This window comes from Piliocolobus tephrosceles, chromosome 9 (genome assembly GCF_002776525.5).
Source record: "Piliocolobus tephrosceles isolate RC106 chromosome 9, ASM277652v3, whole genome shotgun sequence".
NCBI lineage: Eukaryota > Metazoa > Chordata > Mammalia > Primates > Cercopithecidae > Piliocolobus > Piliocolobus tephrosceles.
In genome coordinates, this window is record NC_045442.1 from 115,799,016 (window position 1) to 115,821,690 (window position 22,675).

General features: G+C 41.8%; 1 protein-coding gene across 2 annotated transcripts in view; it reads left to right on the plus strand.

Moving 5' to 3' along the window:
• ITGA8 (integrin subunit alpha 8) overlaps positions 1–22,675 on the plus strand; it is a 203,687-nt gene that overhangs the window by 143,648 nt on the left and 37,364 nt on the right. For both annotated transcript variants that reach the window (XM_023223234.1, XM_023223233.2), the window contains 3 exons: positions 1,841–1,946; positions 5,059–5,217; positions 19,389–19,517. In XM_023223234.1, coding sequence (XP_023079002.1) covers positions 1,841–1,946; positions 5,059–5,217; positions 19,389–19,517 — 394 coding nt within the window. The remainder of the gene's footprint in view (positions 1–1,840; positions 1,947–5,058; positions 5,218–19,388; positions 19,518–22,675) is intronic.

A 22,675-nucleotide genomic window follows, 5' to 3' on the forward strand; every position in this document is an offset into this window, starting at 1 on the left:
GCTTAGGAGCCCCGAAGGTGCATTTTATATTAGAAATAGAGTAGATGGTACTTAGGATCCGAGTTCTAGATCTCACCTGCAACTAACCCTCTACTTTCCTGTACAACAGTCTTCCTTTCATGTATAAAATGAAGGGTTTTGACAATATCATCTCCATAGTACTGGTCAAGATTCAAATACATATAATTCTATGAACCTAGGGAATTTATGACCAGTCCTGTGGATTGATAACCATAAAAACAAAAGTTTTCAGAGAAAATGTGTTCAGCTTCTGTGCTGTGTTTGTTCTCTATGCAAAATAAATAAATAAATAAAAGTTTCCCTAGAACCTCACAATGGACAATGGATTGTGAACACAAACTCAACTCTCTGTTGCCAAGCTGAAAGCAAACTCCAGCTTTGGGTGGTGAGATTGTCAAGACAGGAATAGAAACCCAGGCTCTCTGGGCTTCTCTCTGATGAAAGGAGTCTGTCATGATTTAATCAAACCAAGTAGAAAAAGCGAACATAGCATAATGACAAACCAATATAAAGGTAGAAATGTTCGTGGTATCAGTCCAGCAAAGTTGTGCCCTGTTCTTCTTATTTAACATTGCACAGTAAGGACATATGCAAAGAGCTATGCAATTTAGCAACATTTCTGTGGGTTGTCTGTAGTCATTCCTAGAAAACAATGCAGTCAAATTAACTTTGACCAAAAGCATTTGAGATGTTTTCCAATCATTTGTGGTACACAAACCAAAGAGTTTATCATAATTTTCCAGATGAAGAAAGAGAGATATACAGAAATTAAATTACTTGCCCTAGGGTCAGAATATAACCCAATAAATTTTGCTAACATTTGAAGTTGCCAGAGGCCATGTTAATTATTGGATACCTTCAAAAGGGCACTATGACATCTGATTGCCAAAAGAGATGTTTTCTGTTGAGGTTACTTTTAGTTGAAAGTCTAGGAATTCTTTTAAAGACACATTTTACCTAAAAACTGCTAGAAGACATTGGTTTGTTTTGAGGACTGCCTTTCTTAAGATTTTGTAAAAATAACAACTTAGTTTGTAATCAGCTTTTTATATGAAATAATGCCATGTATTGTATGTCATTTATCCAATGCTCATTTTCTAGGTGTAAGTTGCAGGAAAAAAAATAATCATATGTCAAGTTAATATCCTACTTCCTTGATTACACCATTTAACTCTCTGTCTCTCTCTCACACTTGAGATATCTATAAGACCACTCTATAACTCAATCACACTTTATTTTGTTCTGGCTCTGGGCCTGGCTTTCCCAGGAAGCCAAAGAAATATAGGAAGGAGGAGTGTACAATGACCACTTTTCCACTCTGGTGACTTCAACCAGAAACTGTATTTTTTCATCACTGGACATTTAACACAACACACAGCATCCTAGACTTTTTTTATCTGCAAAAAAGAGTCCCATTTCTTGATATGGCTTAAAGCAGGGATTAAATAACCGCCCCCCCCCGCCCCCCTCCCCCACCACACACACACACGTTCTCACATGTGAAATAGATGGATATATAGGTTTGGTTATTCATCTCAACTCAGGAACACTCTCCACTCTCTTCTTTAGTGCCCACGAGATGAGATACTATAAAATAGTTGCCCTCTGGGTTGGAGAGCCTGCAGTAGCAGTTTCAGATCCTTTACCGTGGCTGTAGTCATTCTACTGGATGTCACTTTCAATATTTTTCCCTGTAGGGAATATCTACTCAAATAAATTGAAAGCCACTTTCTTCTGCTTCTGTTAGTGTACTGTCCACTAGTAAAACATTCTTTACCTTGGCCACTGCCAGCAATTAACAGGACATTTCATGTTGCAGAGTGTCACACCCTCCGCAGATTGTTCTACCCATTCATAACTGGGAACCAGAAGAGGAGCCCCACAAAGAGGAAGAGGTTGGACCATTGGTGGAACATATTTACGAGGTAGCCATTGTCTATGTTAAAGTTGTGTTAGGGCTTTATTCTTAAGCCCTGTGCAAATAAATTCTATGTAGCATGATTACTATTATTATTATTTTGAGACAGGATCTTGCTGTGTCTCCCAGGTTGGAGTACAGTGGTTCAGTCACAGCTCACTGCAGCCTCGACCTTCTGGGCTCAAGCAATCCTCCCATCTCAGCTTTCTGAGTAGCTGGGACTACAGGTGGACAACACCACACCTGGCTAATTTTTGTATTTTTTGTAGAGACAGGGTTTCGCCATGTTGCCCAGGCTAGTCTCGAACTCCTGAGCTCAAGCGATCCATCCACCTGAGCCCCTCACAGTGCTAGGACTACAGTAGATAGCATTTTAAAAGACATCAACCCAAGTTCTGAGCTGTATATACTGCCTCGGTTTGTGCTGTGATGCTATCATATTGTAGTGGGGTGTAGTGGGGTGTTCTGTTGATTAATCCTGGATATAATCACTTGTTCCTTAGTATGAGAGCCATTACCTGGTGAAAACACTTTATCTTGTTATTGTTGTTGTCATTACTGTTTTTAATTATTTCCGTTTTTAAAAATATTTGGACAACCTAGACATAAAAATGGCTAGCTTCCTAGACATTACTTCATTTTTTCCTATATTTCAGGTATCCTTAAAACCCACCCATCTTTTAACCTGAAGGTCACCAACTAGAAGGTACCAGACAGAAAATGTTAAGAACTATTTACTATTGTGCTAATATATATATAGATATAGATATAGATAAATATATATAGATATATAGATATAAAAGTGGCCAGGTGTGGTGGCTCATGCCTGTAATCCCAGCACTTTGGGAGGCCAAGGTAGGTGGATCATGAGGTCAAGAGATCAAGACCATCCTGGCCAACATGGTGAAACCCTATCTCTACTAAAACTACAAAAATTAACTGGGCATGGTGGCGTAAGCCTGTAGTCCCAGCTACTCGAGACGCTGAGGGAGGAGAATTGCTTGACCCCGGGAGGCAGAAGTTGCAGTCAGCCGAGATCGTGCCACTGCACTCCAGCCTGGCAACAGAGTGAGACTATGTCTCTAAAATAAAATAAAATAAAAGCATATATAATATATGAGATTGGAATATGGTACATAGATAAAAATAATTTTACTTTTCATCCAAAGAACCCAAATTGGAAATGAATATCTTATTCTGAGATTTTAAATAGTTTGTTGATTAGTAAAATATTTTCCAGAAGTGAACCAGTGATGCATAATAAGGAGTTGATGTTCTTTTCCCATTTTAGGCACTAAGTTGTGAACAGGGAGAGGATCTGCTGACCCATCACCTGAAACATTTAAACTTTTTTTCAGTTAGAAGCCAACATAGATGGCTGGGCACAGTGGTTCAAGCCTGTAATCCCAGCACTTTGGGAGGCTGAGGTAGGAGAAGCACTTGAGGCCAGAAGCTCAAGACCAGCCTGGCCAACATAGCAAGGCCCAATCTCTAAAAATAATAATAATAAATAACACAAATAATTTTCTAAAAAGAAACCAACATATAGCAAAGGGTTAGTTTAGTAGTTGTTCAGGTTTTTGTTTGGTATTGCTGTTTTTTTTTTTTTTTTTTTTTTTAAATAAAGTCAATGCTAGCAGTAAAGAGTAGTTATTCCTATTTGTTTTCAAGGAAACAGGCATGGAATTTTGGTAAAACCATGTTCCAAGGCATTCCGTTTGAGGTTCCTTCTCGACTAATGCCTTCTGTTCCTTTCCTATGTAACTCATGCCTCTAATCTAGTAATTCTGACTATGACTTTCATCTCGAGCTACAAGGGACATGAATAACATCCTCTAAGATTAACAATAAAGCCTTTTCAAAAGTGATGAACTGTTTACAAACGTGGGGAAGACGCTTCAACTCCTGGCAGCATCAGCATGAAACCCTCCGTCATCCTCCCAACCTGTGGCCCAGATTCAGGAGTCTTGTCCAAAGCTGGATCAAAGCTTTGCCTTAAGCTCTTTTGATAGCAAAAGGATAACACAGTCTCCAAGGCCATTCTGATTAAGAACCTCACTGGAAAAAAGAAAAAAAAAAAAAAAGCCGTCAAATAATAAAGTTGTGTGCGCTGGTTTCTGCTCAAGAATGGTGAAACTTTAAAGTATGAAAATATATTCAGACTCAATCATTCTCAGGGCAGTTCTGCTTCAAATCTTAGCATAAATGTGGATCATAAAAGTTTAGGGTAATTACTGGTAGTGCTAAAAGCAATCATCAAATATTCCGTACATTGCTAATCCCATGACTCAAAATATACTGTATCAACAGTTGCCAAACTTCTTTGATAAGACGAATTACATGGGTCATCTAATAAGCAAAAGCAATTATCCATTGTTTTATAGATCACTATAATTTTCAGAACTGAGAAAAAAAGAAAAAGACAGAAGAAAATCCCTGCTGACTTTAAAAACACTGTAATAAATGTAAATGCACTCGGTGTTTTGGGCAAACCATTTTGTGTCCTCCAAGTACAGGATTCACGTGTTAAAAAACGTTCATCTCTTTATGAGATGTAGCCTTTCTTGCCTTGATATTTGCTGATGGAAACAGAAGGAGCTCAGCTTTGAAACGTGCACTTGAAATGAACTGTGGTGATCATGGACCCGCCTTGGCTCTTAATGGATGGACATTCTTCCAGAGGGTGAAAGAGAGTGCATCACATATGGTTGCAATTGACAGTCAGTAGTCAAGAAAGCGGAGGCAGATTTCAATGTAAAGAGAGAATCACTAAGTTTTGAAGGCATATAATCAAAATTAAAATTTCTAGCACTACGATTAAATTAACATAAATTTAAAGCCAGCATCACAGTTATCAGACGAGGGTAGTATGGTCCTCACTGAGGAAATCCACTCTTAGAGCTTCACAGATTGAAGAGTTTTCTGTAAACACCAGCCCATGATGCTTTCAGAGTGCTTCTTGCCATTTCGACTCTGAATTTCTTATTTTCCATAGTCATAGTCCAGATGAGTTAAAACCAATAATACATGCTTTTTAAAATGGGTATAGAGTATATGGAGTTTGATTTCATCTCTCTGCCTTCTGCTGTGTCATTAGATAACATGTCACTTGTTTACAGCTGCACAATATTGGACCAAGTACCATCAGTGACACCATCCTGGAGGTGGGCTGGCCTTTCTCTGCCCGGGATGAATTTCTTCTCTACATTTTCCATATTCAAACTCTGGGACCTCTGCAGTGCCAAACAAATCCTAATATCAATCCACAGGATATAAAGGTAGGAGTCTGGTCTAATCAGTGGTTTTGCTGATTTTATTTTTATGGTATAGAAAAAATACAAACTGGGCTTGTTTAAAAAAGAACAATGAAATTATTTTAAGTTGCTTCAATGATCATTGATCAGACCTTTTCATTTTATAGTTAAAACACCAAGTTTAATTTAAAGTATTACTCCTAAAAACTTAAATTTCTTTTAGTTTTATTGCTCATGGTGACTTGTCATTTATTTCACCCATTTTAATAGGCACCTTTTATTTTTGGCTCAATTAGCAGCACACCCAAACCAAAATCATAAATAGACATGTCATGTCTGGTAGAATTAGTATAAAAATACTATTTTTAAAGTCTTTTTGGTCTATTGCCAAATTTCGTAAGGGTCCTTGCCAAAAGAGGCTCTTCCAGCTGCAGCCCATAGCAAGTGGTGAACTGTGATAATTTGCCAAGAGCCATGAGAACTCCCAGAATGGAATGTTCTGGACCCTATTCTTTAATTGAAGTTTAAAGCCTAGAGCAGTGCTTTTCAAACTTCCTTTGAATCACCTGGCTGTCTGTTAAAATGCAGGGGCTGGGGCTGGACCTCAGATTCTGCCTCTCTGCAAGCTCCCACCTCCTGTACCTGATGCCAGTCTGTGAGCCCGCCTTTCATTAACAAGGAGCAAGGAGCTGATCCCATCCAGATTGACATCCAAATTTGGCTTTCATGTTTTTCTGGGAAAGAAAGAAATTAATTAGCATAAGCCCTTGAAAATGCCACATTTGTATAAAGAAAAACAAAAGACAACAACCTCTTGTAGTCAGATATTGTCCTTAGGAGAGAACTTCATGTAAGAACGAATGTTCTCCTAGTAGCTACCAGGACACGGTGTCTCTATTAAAAATGGCACAGCACAGGCTTCATGGAATACCAATGCCACCAGCCAGGACACAGCAGTTCTGCCCCTACCTCGGCCAGTGGCACTGGGTCATTGCTCATTCTGGAAGGCATTCTTTTTCAACCAACATGCCTTCTATTCAAAGGGAAGACTAAAGGGGGTTCATTAGTAAAGGACTTACGAGACAACAGCCTCCTTTATGTGAAAATAATACATAAGGCCACTTGTATTACACAAGATTCTTTAAAATACTTCCTTCCTGGAATTTTTTTTTCTCATTTCCTCTCTGCTCTTCATTGAGATGATTCAAAATTCTTTAAGGACAGCAGCTTATTGTAAAATAACATCTGCAAATGCAAATGTGTAACATTTAAATAATTAACACTTTTACATACCCTGCACTGCATTTAACATGTACTTTCAGTCATAGATTCCTTGAGCACATGATTCTGCAGAGACCTCTAACTCTTTTTTAATGTAATGTTTAGTTTATATCTGACACTATTTATATATGTTTGTATATATTATGTAACTGGTTTAATGTACACCATGTTGGTTGTGAGTTATTTGTTTTTTTGTGGCATACTGTGACTGGGATAGTACTAATAGATGACTTGTCTTAAATGTTGACAGATTCTTGCAAACCAAGCCATAGTATATACTAAGCACCTGGCGTTCCCTACTCCTCACTTATTCTTTTTTTTTTCTTTGAGACGGAGTTTTGCTCTTGTTGCCCAAGCTGGAGTGCAATGGCGCCATCTTGGCTCACTGCAACGTCCGCCTCCTGTGTTCAAGCAATTCTGCTGCCTCAGTCTCCCAAGTAGCTGGGATTACAGGCACGTACCACCACGCCTGACTAATTTTTTGTATTTTTAGTAGAAACGGGGTTTCACCATGTTAGCCAGGCTGGTCTCAAACTCCTGACCTCAGGTGATCCGCCCGCCTCAGCCTCCCAAAGTGCTGGGATTACAGTTGTGAAGCACCGCACCCGGCCCCCACTTATTCTTTAATGTATAGGCTTGGAGTAAAATTCTGTCTGAGGCTAATAAATTCTGTCTGAGGCTAATAATTTCTAAAATGCAATTCAATTATTTTCCTAAAACTTTCAATCTGTGGAAATTGAATATAAGATTTAAATACAATTTAAAGTAATATCTCCCTTAAATAACTAATCATAGCAATTTGTGAATTTTTGAAATTCTAAATTCATAGAGAAGTTGAAATGTTACTGCTTTCAGGTTCTCAAAGTACTTTCACCTATACTTAATAAATGCTCCAGAAAGTCTAAGGGAGCTTTTATTAATAGACGTTAAAAAACAGATAATCAAGAGAGTTTATATTAGTGGCTATAAATAATTGAGAGCACTGGAAATTATTCTCCTCTTATGATGCTAAATAATTTTGTGGTGAAGTTGCTATTAACTTACTTGGCAATTTAATTTTTCCTAGAGAATGCAAAGATTGTCTTTTCTTAATGTGACTCGGATTTTAGTGAAAAACAAATAATCTCTTCCCCATTGTTGTCTTCAACAGAATAGACCTGAGAAATTTTTAATTTTAATAACCATTTTAGATTCAAATTAGCATGAAAATGAATTGCTGTTAAAAAAAAAAAAAAAATTGTGCCATAGCCAGGCACAGTGATGTGTGTCTATAGCTACTCAGAAGGCTGAGGTGGGAGGATCACGTAAGGCCAGGAGTTTGAGATCAGCCTGGGCAACATCACAAGACTCCATCTCTTTAAAAAAATTGTATAGTTAGTTTTATTTTTGGTAAGAAGCAGACAGAGGATGGGCTTACAAAAAGGAACAGGGAGGCGGCAGAAATAACATCTGTCAAGGCAAGAATTCAATTCCAGTATCCAATCTTACTTACCGGGGAAGTGAACTGAGGTTCAATTCCTGATTATTTGGTTCTACAGTTTCTTTATAAGAAGAGTCATATAGGAGCAAGTGTCTCATAAAACAGCTGCATCTGTGAGTAGTACATGTCTACAAGTTCTTCTCCCTTTCTGAAGATGGTCCAGTCCCCACTGCACTAGCCCCCAAAATGTTGCAGGCCACCGAGGACCTGTAAGAGAGGAGTTCTCTCCCCAGCTTTCTCAAGCTGAGGGATTGGCCATTTCCTTCCTATGTTTTCCTCTTTAATCATTCCACTGATTTCCTTTCAGCAAGATCCCTTTCCCTGTGTTCAGATACACTTCGTAGTCAACATCCCCCTTCCTTAATGTGTTCTTAAGTTGCCCACTTCCCACTGGAAAAATGCTCTCTTCTTCATTACCTCTCCCTGACCCCTCACAGATCTCTAGGGAAACTTGTGAAAAATAAGCCAAACTTCCTAAGAAACATTTTAGAGGTCACACACTACAGGGATCCATTGCCACTAACTCTACAGCCTTCAGAACTTCCCAGATACGCCCTGAGAATCCCTATAAGCTCCCACATACTTCCTAATTTCTCTCAATTAAATCGATTTCCACCTAAACATCAGTGTTTAATGTAATGTACTTAACAAATGGATTTTTTTCTTTTTTTTTTTTTTTTTGAGACGGAGTCTCGCTCTGTGGCCCAGACTGGAGTGCAATGGTGAGATCTCAGCTCACTGCAAGCTCCGCCTCCCGGGTTTACGCCATTCTCCTGCCTCAGCCTCCCGAGTAGCTGGGACTACAGGCGCCCGCTACCTTGCCCGGCTAGTCTTTTTGTATTTTTTTAGTAGAGATGGGGTTTCACCGTGTTAGCCAGGCTGGTCTCGATTTCCTGACCTCGTGATCCGCCCGTCTTGGCCTCCCAAAATGCTGGGATTACAGGCTTGAGCCACCGCGCCTGGCCTATTTTTTAAATTACTCATATGGCAGCAGTCCTGGACATTGTTATTTTTCTTACAAACACATACTTTGACGGCATCAAAGCCCTATTGAGGATTAAGTTGGGGTTTTGTGGACTGGCTTGAGAACTGAAACACCATTTAAAACATCATTTCTAAAGAGAAATGCATTCTGAATGCCAAACATCTAGCCTAAAACCTTCTGAAATACAACCAGTCTATAACCTGGATATGCACTGCAAGTACAACACATCCCTGAAAGTCTTCACACATAAGTCTCAGCATGTGATAAGACCCAAACAAGGTTCAGGTTTTTTTCACAGTGGAAACTGGTTACAGTTTGGTTATCCCAGCAAGTTACCCTAATGTCCCCAAAGTCAGGAGGAGACATTGACGGCTTTTGTAAGCTACTGCTGGGATCATCCTATAACCTGTGACTGCTTTAAAAAATAGTGTTGAAAAGTTCTCACCCACAACCATCTCACTTGTTGCCCAAACACAGAGCATTAGCAACTAAATTGGGGTGGGGCAGGGGCAACCACACAAAAATGCTTCTAGAAGTCAGTGAGTTCTTATTCTGAATATTTGTCTTGGACCAGGCACATGGCTCGTGCGTACGATCCCAACTCTTTGGGAGGCTGAAGTGGGAGGATCACTTGAAGCCAGGAGTTTGAGAGCAGCCTGGACAATGTAGCAAGACCCCATTTCTACAAAAAATAAAAATAAATTAGCCAGGTAGTCCCTGGAGTCCCAGCTGCTCAGGGGGCTGAGGAAGAAGAATTACTTGAGCCCGGAAGTTGGAGGCTGCAGTGAGCTATGATCATACTACTGTACTCCAGCTTGGGGAACAGCATGACATCCTGCCTCTAAACAAATAAATAAGTAAATACTTGCCTCATATCAGGATTTACGGGATTCACTCAGCTTGGTTTGTCCACACTTTCGAATCTTAGGGCCTGAGGGAAGGTAGAATCAGGGATAGGCAACGGGGCGGGGGGCTGGAGGGGATCAGGAAAGGCTGGGTGAGCTGCACAACTGGGGTTTCCCCTGTGAGTTCACCCCAGGGCCCAGCTGAGGTCAGCATAGGGGCATGGAAGTACCTTGGAGACGTCCCTTCCCACTTTCTCTTTTGCCTCCTAATGACATTGCCTCTGCCTTTGAGTTTCTGTTTCTCCGTGGATAGTTTCTGCTTCACCAGGTTCCGTTGGTGTTTTCTGTAAACTTAGGGGCATAAGCAGATGCCCGGGAAGGGTCTCCCTCCAGGCTTCAGGGTCTAGGTCAGAGACAGAGGATTTTAACACCGCACTTTATTCACATTGTACCATCTACAACTTTTTGAAATGTTCAACAGTCTGCAGCATCCAAAGCAATCCATTAGAGCTAATTTTTTCCAGATCTTTCTTGGAAGAAAATTTTAGAGTTGAGTCAAGTATTTCTCAACTAATCTAAAGCCAGTACAGTAATTATTTCAAACTATCAATTTTCTTATTTGATGGGCTTTATCCTAGGGTTTGGAGAGTCCTGCACACAGACTGTGATCTTTAGATAAGATGAGGTTGAAAAAGTAAAACCTATTGAGGAGCCAAAAGTTTCATAACGAGTAAAGGATTCTTCTTTTTCTTTCTTTCTTTCTTTCTTTTTTTTTTTTTTTTTGAGATGGGGTCTGACTCTGACAGTCAGTCTGGAGTTCAGAGGTGAAATCTCAGCTCACTGCAACCTCTGCCCCTGAGTTGCAGCGATTCTCCTGCCTCAAACTCCTGAGTAGCTGGGATTGGCACCCACCACCATACCCGACTACTTTTTGTATTTTTAGTAGAGATGGGTTTTCACCATGTTGGCCAGGCTGGTCTCGAACTCTTGACCTCAGGTGATCCGCCCTCCTCAGCCTGCCAGAGTGCTGGGATTGCAGGCATAAGCCACTGCTCCTGGCCTCTTTTTTTTTTTTTTTTTTCTTTAAGACAGGGTCTCACTCTGTTGCATGGGCTGGAGTGCAGTGGCGCTATCTCTGCTCACTGCAACAACCTCTGCCTCCCAAGCTCAAGCAGTCCTCCCATTTCAGTCTCCCAAGTAGCTGGGACTATAGGCATGTACCACCCCGCCTTGCTGATTTTTGCATTTTTTTGTATAGATGGGGTTTCACCATGTTGCCAAGGCTGGTCTCAAACTCCTGAGCTCAGGCAATTGACCCACCTCAACCTCCCAAATTGCTGGGATTACAGGCGTGAGCCAGCATGCCTGGCCTAGGATTTTTCTTTAATTGGCAAGACTTTGTAATAGACAGCTAAGTGTGAGATGCAGAGGGAAAAGGCTTAGATGTGAGACCGTACCTAGGAGAGGAAGACCGATAAGATGCCCACATATAACCTATGTTAAGACTATGGAACACCGTTTTGGGCCCAAGTTCGAGAAAATAATCCTGAGATAAAAGTGGCCTGAAAGACTCTGTAGACTAAGAAGAGCTTAACATGAGAGAAAGCCAATGCTGTTTGTAAAAACTGCTGTGAGAGCCATGGAAAGCTGGAGGTTGCCACCGAGAATGTCTCCTGAACCAGACCGGTCCCATGGGAAGTCCAAATTATAACCAGATAGTACAAACATGGAAAGCAGAGACACAGAAACTATCCGTTCATTAGGGATGAGAGTTTTGGAGTTATGTTTTGGAATGAGTGGGCCCGCAGACAGTGGCTTGGCAAATTTGCATAGTTTTGTGTTATCCTTAAGGGTACTTTCTTCTTCCTGCCTTCGTGTCCCGGTTTTCCTTAATTCAGAATGCAGGCGCTCTTGTTACTTCCTAGCACAACAGCTCTTGGTTCTCTTTCCCTCTTTCTCTCACTCACGCGCACACACACACACCCTTAAAAGTCAAGACATATGGCTAGGCACAGTGGCTCATGCCTGTAATCCCAGCACTTTGGGAGGCCAAGGCAGGAGGATCGCTTGAAGTCAAGAGTTCAAGACCAGTCTGGCCACTATGGCAAAACCCCATCTCGACTAAAAGTACAAAAATTAGCTGGGTGTGGTGGTGGGCACCTGCAATCCCAGCTACTCAGGAGGCTGAGGCAGGAGAATCGCTTGAACCCAGGAGGCGGATGTTGCAGTGAGCTGAGATAGCGTCACTACATTCCAGCCTGAGTGACAGAGCAAGACTGTCTCAAAAAAAAAAAAAAAAAAAAAAAAAAAAAATCAGGACATGAAAGGAAGAAGATTATTTAGTATATCTTTGCCATTAACTCCTGATTTCTTTGTGGAATCATTTTGACAGCCTTGACCACAGGAACCGTAATCTATGTCCTAGCTAAAGCATTATTTGATGGCTGTTACTTGCCTCTTCGATACTCAGCTGTCTTCTACAAACTCTCCTCCCAGGAAAAAAAAAAAAAAAAAACTTAACTGTTTATTATTTTAGAAGGTCTGATCAGGAGAACAGTAGTCAATTTTAATTTACTTCCTCTCCAGTTGTGACGTGCTAGTGACATCTATGGCTTACCCCTAGACCTGGTCAGTCTGTCCTAAGTATGCTTTCTCTTTCTTATGGGAATGCTACCTCTGATAGAAGAATTGTATTCGCCTTTTTAAGAGTGCCTGAAGATCCAATTCTCGACCACCAAAAAGAATTATACAGTCTGAGATTTTTACCTTCTCTTTGAGATGGTCTTCAGGTTTGCATATATATTTTGGAATGTAAAAACACCATGTTCAAATACTAACAAAAGCTTCAACATCACCAGCGGAGTGAGTTGATTCTTTTAGTTATGCTTTGCATGAACTTTTCAGGAGGTTAAAAAAGTGGGGTTTTTCTTTCCCTACAAACCCTCAACATTCATGTCTTAAAGAAAATTACATGGTGGACTGCCCCCCCAGGCTTGTCTCCACTTCGGTTTAATTATAGGCAAAGTACATGAGAGTTGTCTTGTTTTTTGTGTGCTAGGAATATCTGAAATCCAAAAACAAATTACAAACAAGAAAAAGATAGTGTGCATTGCTTTTGTTTGGGTTCACAGGGCCCTTAATCTAATTTCACCCAACTACCTTTCTTCAAATGCCACATTTCCGACTGTATTGCACATTCTGGCTGCACAGTATCCCTTTAATCCATAAACTTAAACTTATGACACAGTGAAGAGTTTGGTAAAGATTATGAAAATAGAAAATTCCTGTTGGGCTAAATTCTGAGTAGCAGCTGTAGAAAGAAACATGTTTAACAACAATTATTTCCTTATGCAGAAAGAAGTCATTCTCATTTGTTCTGCAGAAGACACTTTAGTGGTTACCATCAGCTTCTCCTAGCACTTAACAAATTGTCCTGGGAACTGTCTGCCTATCATGGATGCTAAGAGGCCAGCATCCTCCACCCTCAGTGGAAAACCATGGCTTGGAGGTTCGTTGTCAACTGTGAAAGAGGCTCCAAATGTTCATGTAGAAAACGGGCTTTAACTGTTGTTTAGATTTCTTGGGTAACTTCTTCCTTTTTGTTTCGTTTTGTTTTGTTTTTAAATAATTTCTGGAATGTCATTTCAGAAAGCTGGTTTGCAAGCTATTTGGAGACCTTTTGACTATGGTGTGTAAGAGTGGCATTCCTCTATTTGTAAAACAGTGTCGCAAAATACAGAGATGTGTTCCATCAACCCCTGCCACACGACGTTGTCATTCTCTAGCTCAAAGTAAGCCCTGTATTTTATTGAGAGACCACTTACAATGTTTGTGAATGACGATTTACCCCAATAGGACACGTTCTTTATTTGTACACAAGATACATCTGATGAAACCACACCGGAAGTTAAAGAGTTTTCTTCGGGGTATTGGTTTTTGTTTTTGTTTTTCTGGAGACAGCCTCACTGTCGCCCAGGCTGCTGGAGTGCAGTGGCACTATCTCAGCTCACGGCAGCCTCTGCCTCCCAGGTTCAAGCAACTCTCCTGCCTCAGCATCCTGAGTAGCTGGAATTACAGGTGTGCACCACCAGCAGCCCAGCTAATTTTTACGTTTTTGGTAGAAATGGGGTTCTGCCATGTTGGCCAGGCTGGTTTTGAACTCCTGGCCTCAAGGGATCTGCCTGCCTCGCCCTCCCAAGGCACTGGGATTACAGGCGTGAGCCACTGCACCTGGCTTTTTGGGCTATTGTTTTACCACTACCAGTACTATTACTGCTTACTGCTAATAATAATAATAATAGGCTATAGCTTGGGAATAAAGAGTCAGTCTCTCATTTTTTATAGTGCCTCTTCTCTGTAGTTTGGTTAACTACAGAGTTAACCTCTGTAACATAATTGTCAATGACCTATAAAAGAATTCACATGATTCATCTCAAAGCACAATCTACATGCACACCCACATAGTATATGATAGAAAACATATGAGAGAATTTTAGCTAGCGATTTCCACAATTCTTAATTTTCTGTCTAAGCTCACATTTTATCTTATGCCATAAAAACTGTTCTATCAGATCCTGGATCATTGAGTATCTGTATTAGGCCATTCTTGCCTGGCTAAAAATACCTAACACTGGGTAATTCATAAAGAAAAGAGGTTTAATTGGCTCACGGTTCTGCAGGCTGTACAGGAAGCATGAGCTGGCACCTGCCTGGCTTCTGGGAGGCCTGAAGGAGCTTTTATTCATGGAGAAGGCAGAATGAGGAGCAGGCACTTCACATGGTGAAAGCAGAAGCAAGAGAGAGAGGATGGGTGGGGCAGGGAGTGCTGCACACTTTTAAACTCACAGTGGAAGCTCACTTAGCACCAATGCGATGGCCAAGCCATTCATGAGGGATCCATCCTCGTGACCCCAGCATCTCCCACGAGGCTCCACCTCCCTCATTGGCAATTAAAACTCGACATGAGATTTGGGAGGACAAATATCCAAACCATAACAGCAACCTCGATCAACTGTGGGGCTTCCCCTCCTCCTCATTGTGCCAGGCTCTTCCATGGTTCTGGGATGTCCCAGCGCCCATAGGGCTGGGATATCCAAGGCCTCCCCTCAGGTCCATGCACTCCACCTCGCAGGGTTTCTGCCACTGGTCTTCAACCACACCTCAAACTACCCTGCCTCCAAGACATTCAACTCAACTTTCCTTTCTCCTCCAATTCAATCTCCTATTTTTATGATGGTCTCACTTGTTCTCGTCAAGAAACTTTTTCTTCCCTGGTATAAATGCTTTCTCTGACACAGTTACCCCATCCCACTTTCAGGACTTCCTCTGGCCATACCTTCTTTTCTGCCAAGCCTGGACTCCATGATGAGTTACTTGAAACACGCTTTTACAAGCCCCCATAACCTCCTGATCCTCATATCCTTCCAAGCGCCTGCCCTGAAAATCTCAGTCATGCATGCACAGTCCCACAGCCTGGCTTCTCTGCCCCATAGCCTGATGGCACCATGACAGATTGATGTCGGCGCACGTTCACGGAGCCACCAGCTTCGCAGGGGCATCTGCCATTGTGATGATCGCTCCTCCCCATCTTCCTCGTTGCCTTGTCTAAACCTTCACCACGCTCTCTGTCCTTCCTAGGCAATAGCTCTATCATTACTGTTAGGAATGATCCATTTCCCCATCCCAAACCCCTCCCCACCTGCTAGGGTTAGGCTAATCTCACCTTGAATTACAATCCCCATAATCCCCGCGTGTCATGGGAGAGACCAGGTGGAGGTAATTGGATCATGGGGATGGTTTCCGCCGTGTTGTTCTCGTGATAGTGAGTTCTCACGAGATTTGATGTTTTTGTAAGTGTTTGGTGGTTTCTCCTGTGTTCATTCTCCCTCCTGCCACCTTGTGAAGAAGGTGCCTTGCTTCCCCTTCACCTTCTGCTATGATTGTAAGTTTCCTGAGGCCTTGCCAGCCAGGCAGAATTGTGAGTCAATTAAACCTCTTTCCTTTATAAATTACCCAGTCTTGGGCAGTTCTTTATAGAGGTGTGTGAATGGACTAACACACCACCCCAGCCTTCCACACACCTCCTAATCATCTCTCTTCCATCCTCAATTTCTTTCCAATATTTCCAGAGAAAGGACGATTATTCCTCCAGCTCCATGAATTAACTTTGCTACATCAAGTATCCCCATTTCCCGTGTCTTCAACCTCTTCTCTCCTTGGGCATTCCTTGGGTTCTATAAACTTTGTTAAATTTCTCCCATCTTCAAAACAAACAGTAAATGCAGCAATTTCACTCTGTATTATCTTCCAAGAACGGACCTCTTTCCCCTTCCATTTACAGCCGAGCTGTGCTTGCTATCCCTACTTTTTCATTTCTCATTTACTTTTTATACAATTTCACTTTTTTGTACCTTGTTCATAATTTTTATGTTAAAAATGCTAAATGTTCATCATAAGAATATATCAGGTAATATGTAAAAACATAAAGAAGAGCATTTTAAATACCTAATAGTGTTACCATCTGTTTACTGTTATTTTTTCCATTTATTTATGCATTAACTTATTTTTCCACTTCACCATACACGTTTTACTATTATATATACTGCCAACGAATAAGGAGGCTTGGCCAGGCACAGTGGCTCACGCCTGTAGTCTCAATGTTTTGGGAGGCTGAGGCAGGAGGATCACTTGAGCCCAGGGGTTCAGGACCAGCCTTGGCAACACAGCAAGACGCTGTCTTTACAAAATTGAAATTCACTAGGTGTGGCAGGATGTGCCTGCAGTCCTAGCTATTTGGGAGGCTAAAGCAGGAGGATCAGTCTGCGAATGAGCTGTGATTGTACCCACTGGGCTCCAGCCTGACCGATAGAGTGAGACCCTGTCTATAAAAATGAAAAATAAGGAGACCCTTTTAAAATCTATAACATTATTATCATACCTAAAAAGAAATAAGTAGAACTCCCTTAGTATCATCAGATCTCCACCACTGTAACACTTTCAGGACCGTCCTTCCAGATTATTTCTATTTATGGATCTGCAATATCAGATATATCCATTTTTATTAAAAATACAATCTTACTACATATGCTGTTGTAAACCTGTCTTTTCCCCTTACAAATATATTGTATCTTTCTAAATTCCAATGGAGCTTCATGTCATCATTTTTAAAACCTGTCCAGTAGTCTTCTGTATTAAATATATCGTAACTTATTTAATCAGTAATCTGTATATGCCTACAAAGTGCTAAGCTACTGTTTTTCTTCTCTCTTATAAATAGTGTTGCTACAAACAGCAATATTTTGTTTTCATGCCTTATTTGGGGGACAAGGCTCATCTTGTCTCTGAGCCATAGGGAATTTAATATAAAAACAACAGAAGAATTTAATTTCATATCTTTTAAAATAATTATCCATTTGTTAAAATCCATTCACTTTTGAGCTACTGCAGTTAAATTTCTACCTCCACCAATCTCTTCTGATAAAATGACATCTATAATTTTGTTCTTTTGTATTTTTACTTTTTTGGGAGCAGGGCCTCACTCTGTTGCTCAGGCTGAGAATTCAGTGGCGTGATCATAGCTCCCTGCAGCCTTGAACTCCTGGGCTTAGATGATCCTCTTGCCTCAGCCTCCCAAGTGTCTGGGACTACAGGCTTGTACCACTACACTGGCTATTTTTTTTTTTTAAATTAGCAATGAGGTATCACTATGTTGCCTAATCTGGCCTCAAACACCTGGCCGCAAGCCAAGATCCTCTTGACTCGGCCTCCCAAAGTGGTGGGATTATAGGTGTAAGCCTGGCCCATAATTTTTTTTAAAATTTAATTTTATTTTAAGTTCCAGGGTACTTGTGAAGGATGTGCATGTTTATTACATAGGTAAACATGTGCCATGGTGGTTTGCTGCACCTGTCAACCCATCACCTAAGTATTAAGCCCAACATGCATTAGCTCTTTTTCCTGATGTTCTCCCTCCCCCTACCCCCCTACCCTGACAGGCCCCAGTATGTGCTGTACCCCTCCCTGTGTCCATGTGTTCTCATTGTTCAACTCCCACTTATAAGTGAGAACATGCGGTGTTTGGTTTTTCTGTTCCTGTGTTAGTTTGCTAAGGATAATGGCTTCCAGTTCCATCCATGTTCCTGCAAAGGCCGTGACAAAATTGCCAAGTTCAGTGCATAAAGGTCTTTGCCCTTTACTCCTCTGCAGGATTTGGCATTCTTTGTCACTGTCTTATTTTTGCAAACTTTCTTTTCCTTGGGCCTCTATAAAAGCCACACTTCCCTGGATTACCTCCTACATCTGATCTCCCTGCCTTAGCTTTCCTCTCCAGATTATCTTCGTCTCCCTGTTTCCTAGGAGGTTCTAAGTGACTCTCTGCTTTGTGTTTTGCATTTTCTCATCTGGCAATGCAGACCAGCTAGCAGGCAGTTGAGGTGCAGCTGGATAGGCACAGATGGGCCCCAGACCAGACATGCAGAACATCAGAGGCTTGGCGAGTGTGCCGGTGGCTGTCAGGATTGGAGAGCAGGTTAGCATGCTGGAGTGGGGGACCTAGGGTTCTTGGTCAGGGAAGAGGCTGGAGAAACCAGCCGAGACCAGCATGTGAGGACCTGTGTATGCCACGCTAGGGAGTCTGGACTCCATTCTTCTGTTTGTCTGGTAGGTTTTTCCAGGTTTTTATGACATACCGAGCACTCTTATTTCGTCTTTTGTGATGCAGTCTACATGTGCAATGTAGAAATTTCTTTTTATCATTCCGTAGAGATGGGCATACTATTATTGCTCCTGTGACTACAAAGAGAAACTGTGTAAGAGAAATCATAATTCTCAAGGGTGGGAGTGGGGTGCAGAACATTAGGTCTTTGTATTCAGTGGGTCCAAAATAAAGAATGTCAGTGGGATATTCTGCGTGATTTACTGGAAGTCTCAAAATATTTATCCAGCCAGAAGATGGACCCAGCATGGAACCTGAGATAAAATAGTAAGTTCTAGGACATTTGCAAAACAAACTCGGGGCTGAAAACAGGCTCCACTGCAGCACAGTGAGCACGTAGCAGGCTTTGGAAAAGTCATTTTCATTAGGGCAGAGTTTTCACCTAAAGGAGCGCAGGAACGTGGGGTTCAGCCATGTGGATGTTGGGTCCTTGACCACATCAAGCTGTTTCCTCAAATGAGGTTGGCACCTCACTTTTCTATCACCTCGGGATTCGTCTCCCCATACAGAACATTCCTCAGTTTAACTGGCCCCGCTCTACAATGAGTGGAAAGTAATGAGGGAAGGATGGCTCATGTCTGAAATGTCACTTGCACGTTTTCTATCCTTATGGGGAAATGACTTCTGCTTCAAATCTTCTTCTTGTAAGATAAACTTCCCAGGAATGCATTCCCCATGCTTCATGAATTCTTGTCATTGAAGAGTGGAAAAGCTTGTTCCTTGTACGTGCAGGTCACGTCACTGTCAAACACACTGCTGATAATCACATGACTGGATTCTCATGTGAATCATATTCCACTGAGGAAAAAAAATTGCCTGGAGTTCAAGGCCGATGAAAATGTAGCAATTGTTCATGCATTTGTGTGTGGTATCTCCCACTTTCTTTTGCAGCCTGCTGCCTCCCCAGAGGACACCCCTGAGCTCAGCGCCTTTTTGCGAAACTCTACCATTCCTCATCTTGTCAGGAAGAGGGAGGTGCCCGTGGTCGAATTCCACAGACAGAGCCCTGCAAAAATACTGGTGAGTTACGCCAGTGTGCATAGAACTGAGGGAAATGAGTGGATTGGATAGAACTCCCAAATACAGATGGTTTTAACTTCAAGGATTGTTCTTAGTCTCCTTCACAGTTCAGATATTCCTAACATTTTTTGGCAGTATTTATCTCGAGAATGCAAAGCAACTTTTCTGTAAGAATTAAGGAGCACTTGCTATATAACCTTTTCACTTTTCTAAAGCTGCCATGGAGGCCACTTTGGAGAATAATGGTGAAGACATCAACCGTGGCCTTCAATCCATTTCAGGAACATACGTTGTTAGTCCGTGCATAGATGCTGGGTAGTTTGAAGTGAGCGTGGACCCTTGGGGTTTTGCACCTGTCCCAGAATCTCAGAGTCTTCTGCTTATCTGGAAGAGGCAAGAATGGTGTGTTCAGGGCTGGGTATTTTGGCTCACACCTGTAATCCCAGCACTTTGGGAAGCTGAGGTGGGAGGATCCCTTGAGGCCAAGAGTTTGGTACCAGCCTGGACAACATAGCAAGACGCAGCCTCTACTTTTTAAAAAAGAATGCTGTGTTCAGGTTTCCTGGGCCAAAACTCCTGCTGAGTCTTAGCACTGGGGTCTGTGGCAGCTTAAGCCTGAGCTTAGTCAGCCCTTAGCAATACTATCTTCAGTGTTCATGAGGTAGCACTTTTTTTTTTTTTTTGAGAGAGAGTTTCACTCTGTCACTCAGGCTGGAGTGCAGTGGTGCAGTCTCAGCTCACTGCAACCTCTGCTTCTAGGGTTCAAGCAATCCTCCTGCCTCAGTCTCCCGAGTAGCTGGGACTATAGGCACATGCCACCACGCCTAGCTATTTTTTGCATTTTTGTAGAGATGAGGTTTCCCAATGTTGGCCAGGCTGGTCTCAAACTCCTGACCTCAAGTGATCTGCCCACCTTGGCTTTCCAAAGTGCTGGAATTACAGGCATGAGCCACCACGCCTGGTCAGAGTCAGCGTTTTTTATTTTATTCTCCCACTCATCGTATTACAGCAGCTTCTAGTGCTTTATGTTTTCATGTGAATATACATCCTCTTCCCTGACCATTCACCCTCAAAGTAAAAGCCAGGGTTTATCTGTCCTCTATAGACCATCTCCATGGAAAGTAGGAAGCTACATGCACATTCTCCAGCTATGCAGAAGTAACCAGAGATCACCTCAGAAGCTAATACCCTTCTCAAAAGCAAGCAAACAAGGGAAGTGGGAATGATGAACAGGTACAAAATATAGTTAGATAGAATGAACAAGATCTACTGTTTGATAGCATAACAGAGTGATTATAGTCAACGATTTATTGTACATTTAAAAATAACTAAAAGAGCACAATTGGAACATTTGTAACACAAAGAAATGAATGCTTGAAGGGCTGGTACCTCATTTACCCTGATGTGATCATTACACATTGTTTACCTATATCAAAATATCTCATAAACCCTATAAATATATACACCTACTATATAACCATAAAAATTAAAATATACATATATATAATAAAGATAAAACAAGAAAACAAACATTCCGTGCTTAGAGCAGGGACAGGCTGGGAACACTGGGTCTGGTATGGGGGAGACAGACCAAGGAGGTACTTCTTGCCCCAAAGCTGCAGTTCAGAAGCTCAGTCCAAGATGTAGTGATTTGTGGTGATACTGAATCAAAGGCCACAGTGATAAGTCCAGGGTTGTCCATCCAAAGAAGCAAGCCAAAGAGAGAGACATGGCTGGGCGTTGTGGCTCAGCCTATAATCCCAGCACTTTGGGAGGTTAAGGTGGATGGATCACCTGAAGTCAGGAGTTCCAGACCCGCCTGGCCAACATGATGAAACCTGTCTCCACTAAAAATACAAAAAAAAAAAAAATTATCCAGGCGTGGTGGCAGGCACCTGTAATCCCAGCTACTCAGGAGACTGAGGCAGGAGAATCGCTTGAATGCTTGAACTCGGGAGGTGGAGGTTGCAGTGAGTTGAGATCATGCCACTGCACTCCAGCCTAGGAGATAAGAGTGAGACTTGATCTCAAAAAAAAAAAAAATAGAGAGAGAGAGAAACCCTTGGCAGAAGGCCTCAGGGCAAATGAGTAATAAGAAAGGGAAGGTGGAGGTAGAACTGGAAAAGCCTGAACCAAGGAGGGTGATAGAGTTCTTTCTATAGGGGCAGCAGTCACAGTCCTGGCTGTGTTGAAAGCCTTCAGACACCTAACCTACCTATGCTGCCAACCCTCTCCAGAGTGGCTTCATCCCAGAAACTTTGAATAGCTCCTAGACTTGTCCAGGTGCCACAGTGCACTGGCCTAAAGGAGCATCCTCCTTCCCTCCCTGTCCGCAGTCCTGACAGCCCATTAGGTTAGGTAGCATGTTTTGGTTTCTCAGTATTGTTTTCTCAACATGTAGCATAATACCAGCTCATCTGTTGAGCAAACATGTGAATGACACAGTAAATGAACTCATCACAGACAGTACTAATAGCTTTTGGAATCACCATCTAAAATGCTCCATGGTGTGCTCTTCTACGTGTTCTTAACCTAAACGCTCTTAATCCTAAATCCAATTATAAGCCAATGATATATTACAAGCCATTTAAAAGATAGTGTTGGTAGTGACTAAATTCATTAGCCGCCAGACCTGCTGAATTCAAAATAAAATGTTATGACATAAATAAATACAAGCAGCCATTTTTTATGACAACGTTCAAGGATGCTTTGAGGACTAGAACTGCTCCAGCCAGTTATGACACTGAAATAATTCAAAGTAGCTATCACTGAAGAAAGGAAATCAGTGCTCAAGAAATTGAATCCCCGATTTTCTCATCTGTAGAATGGAAACCCATAGGCTTGATTTACATAACTGAAAAAGTAAAGTTTAAGAGAGGATTTGCAATTCCCCCTTTGCTCTCTGTCTCCCTGTCTGCCATGCGAAGAAGGTTTTAGCTTTTCCTTCACCCTTTCCCCGTGCTTGTAAGTTTCCTGAGGCCTCCCAGTCCTGCTTCCTGTACAGCCTGTGGAAGTCTGAGTCAATTAAACATCTTTTCGAAAGAAAGAGAGAGGAAGGAAGGAAGGAAGGGAGGGAGGGAGGGAGGGAGGGAGGAAGGAAGGAAGGAAGGAAGGAAGGAAGGAAGGAAGGAAGGAAGGAAGGAAGGAAGGAAGGAAGG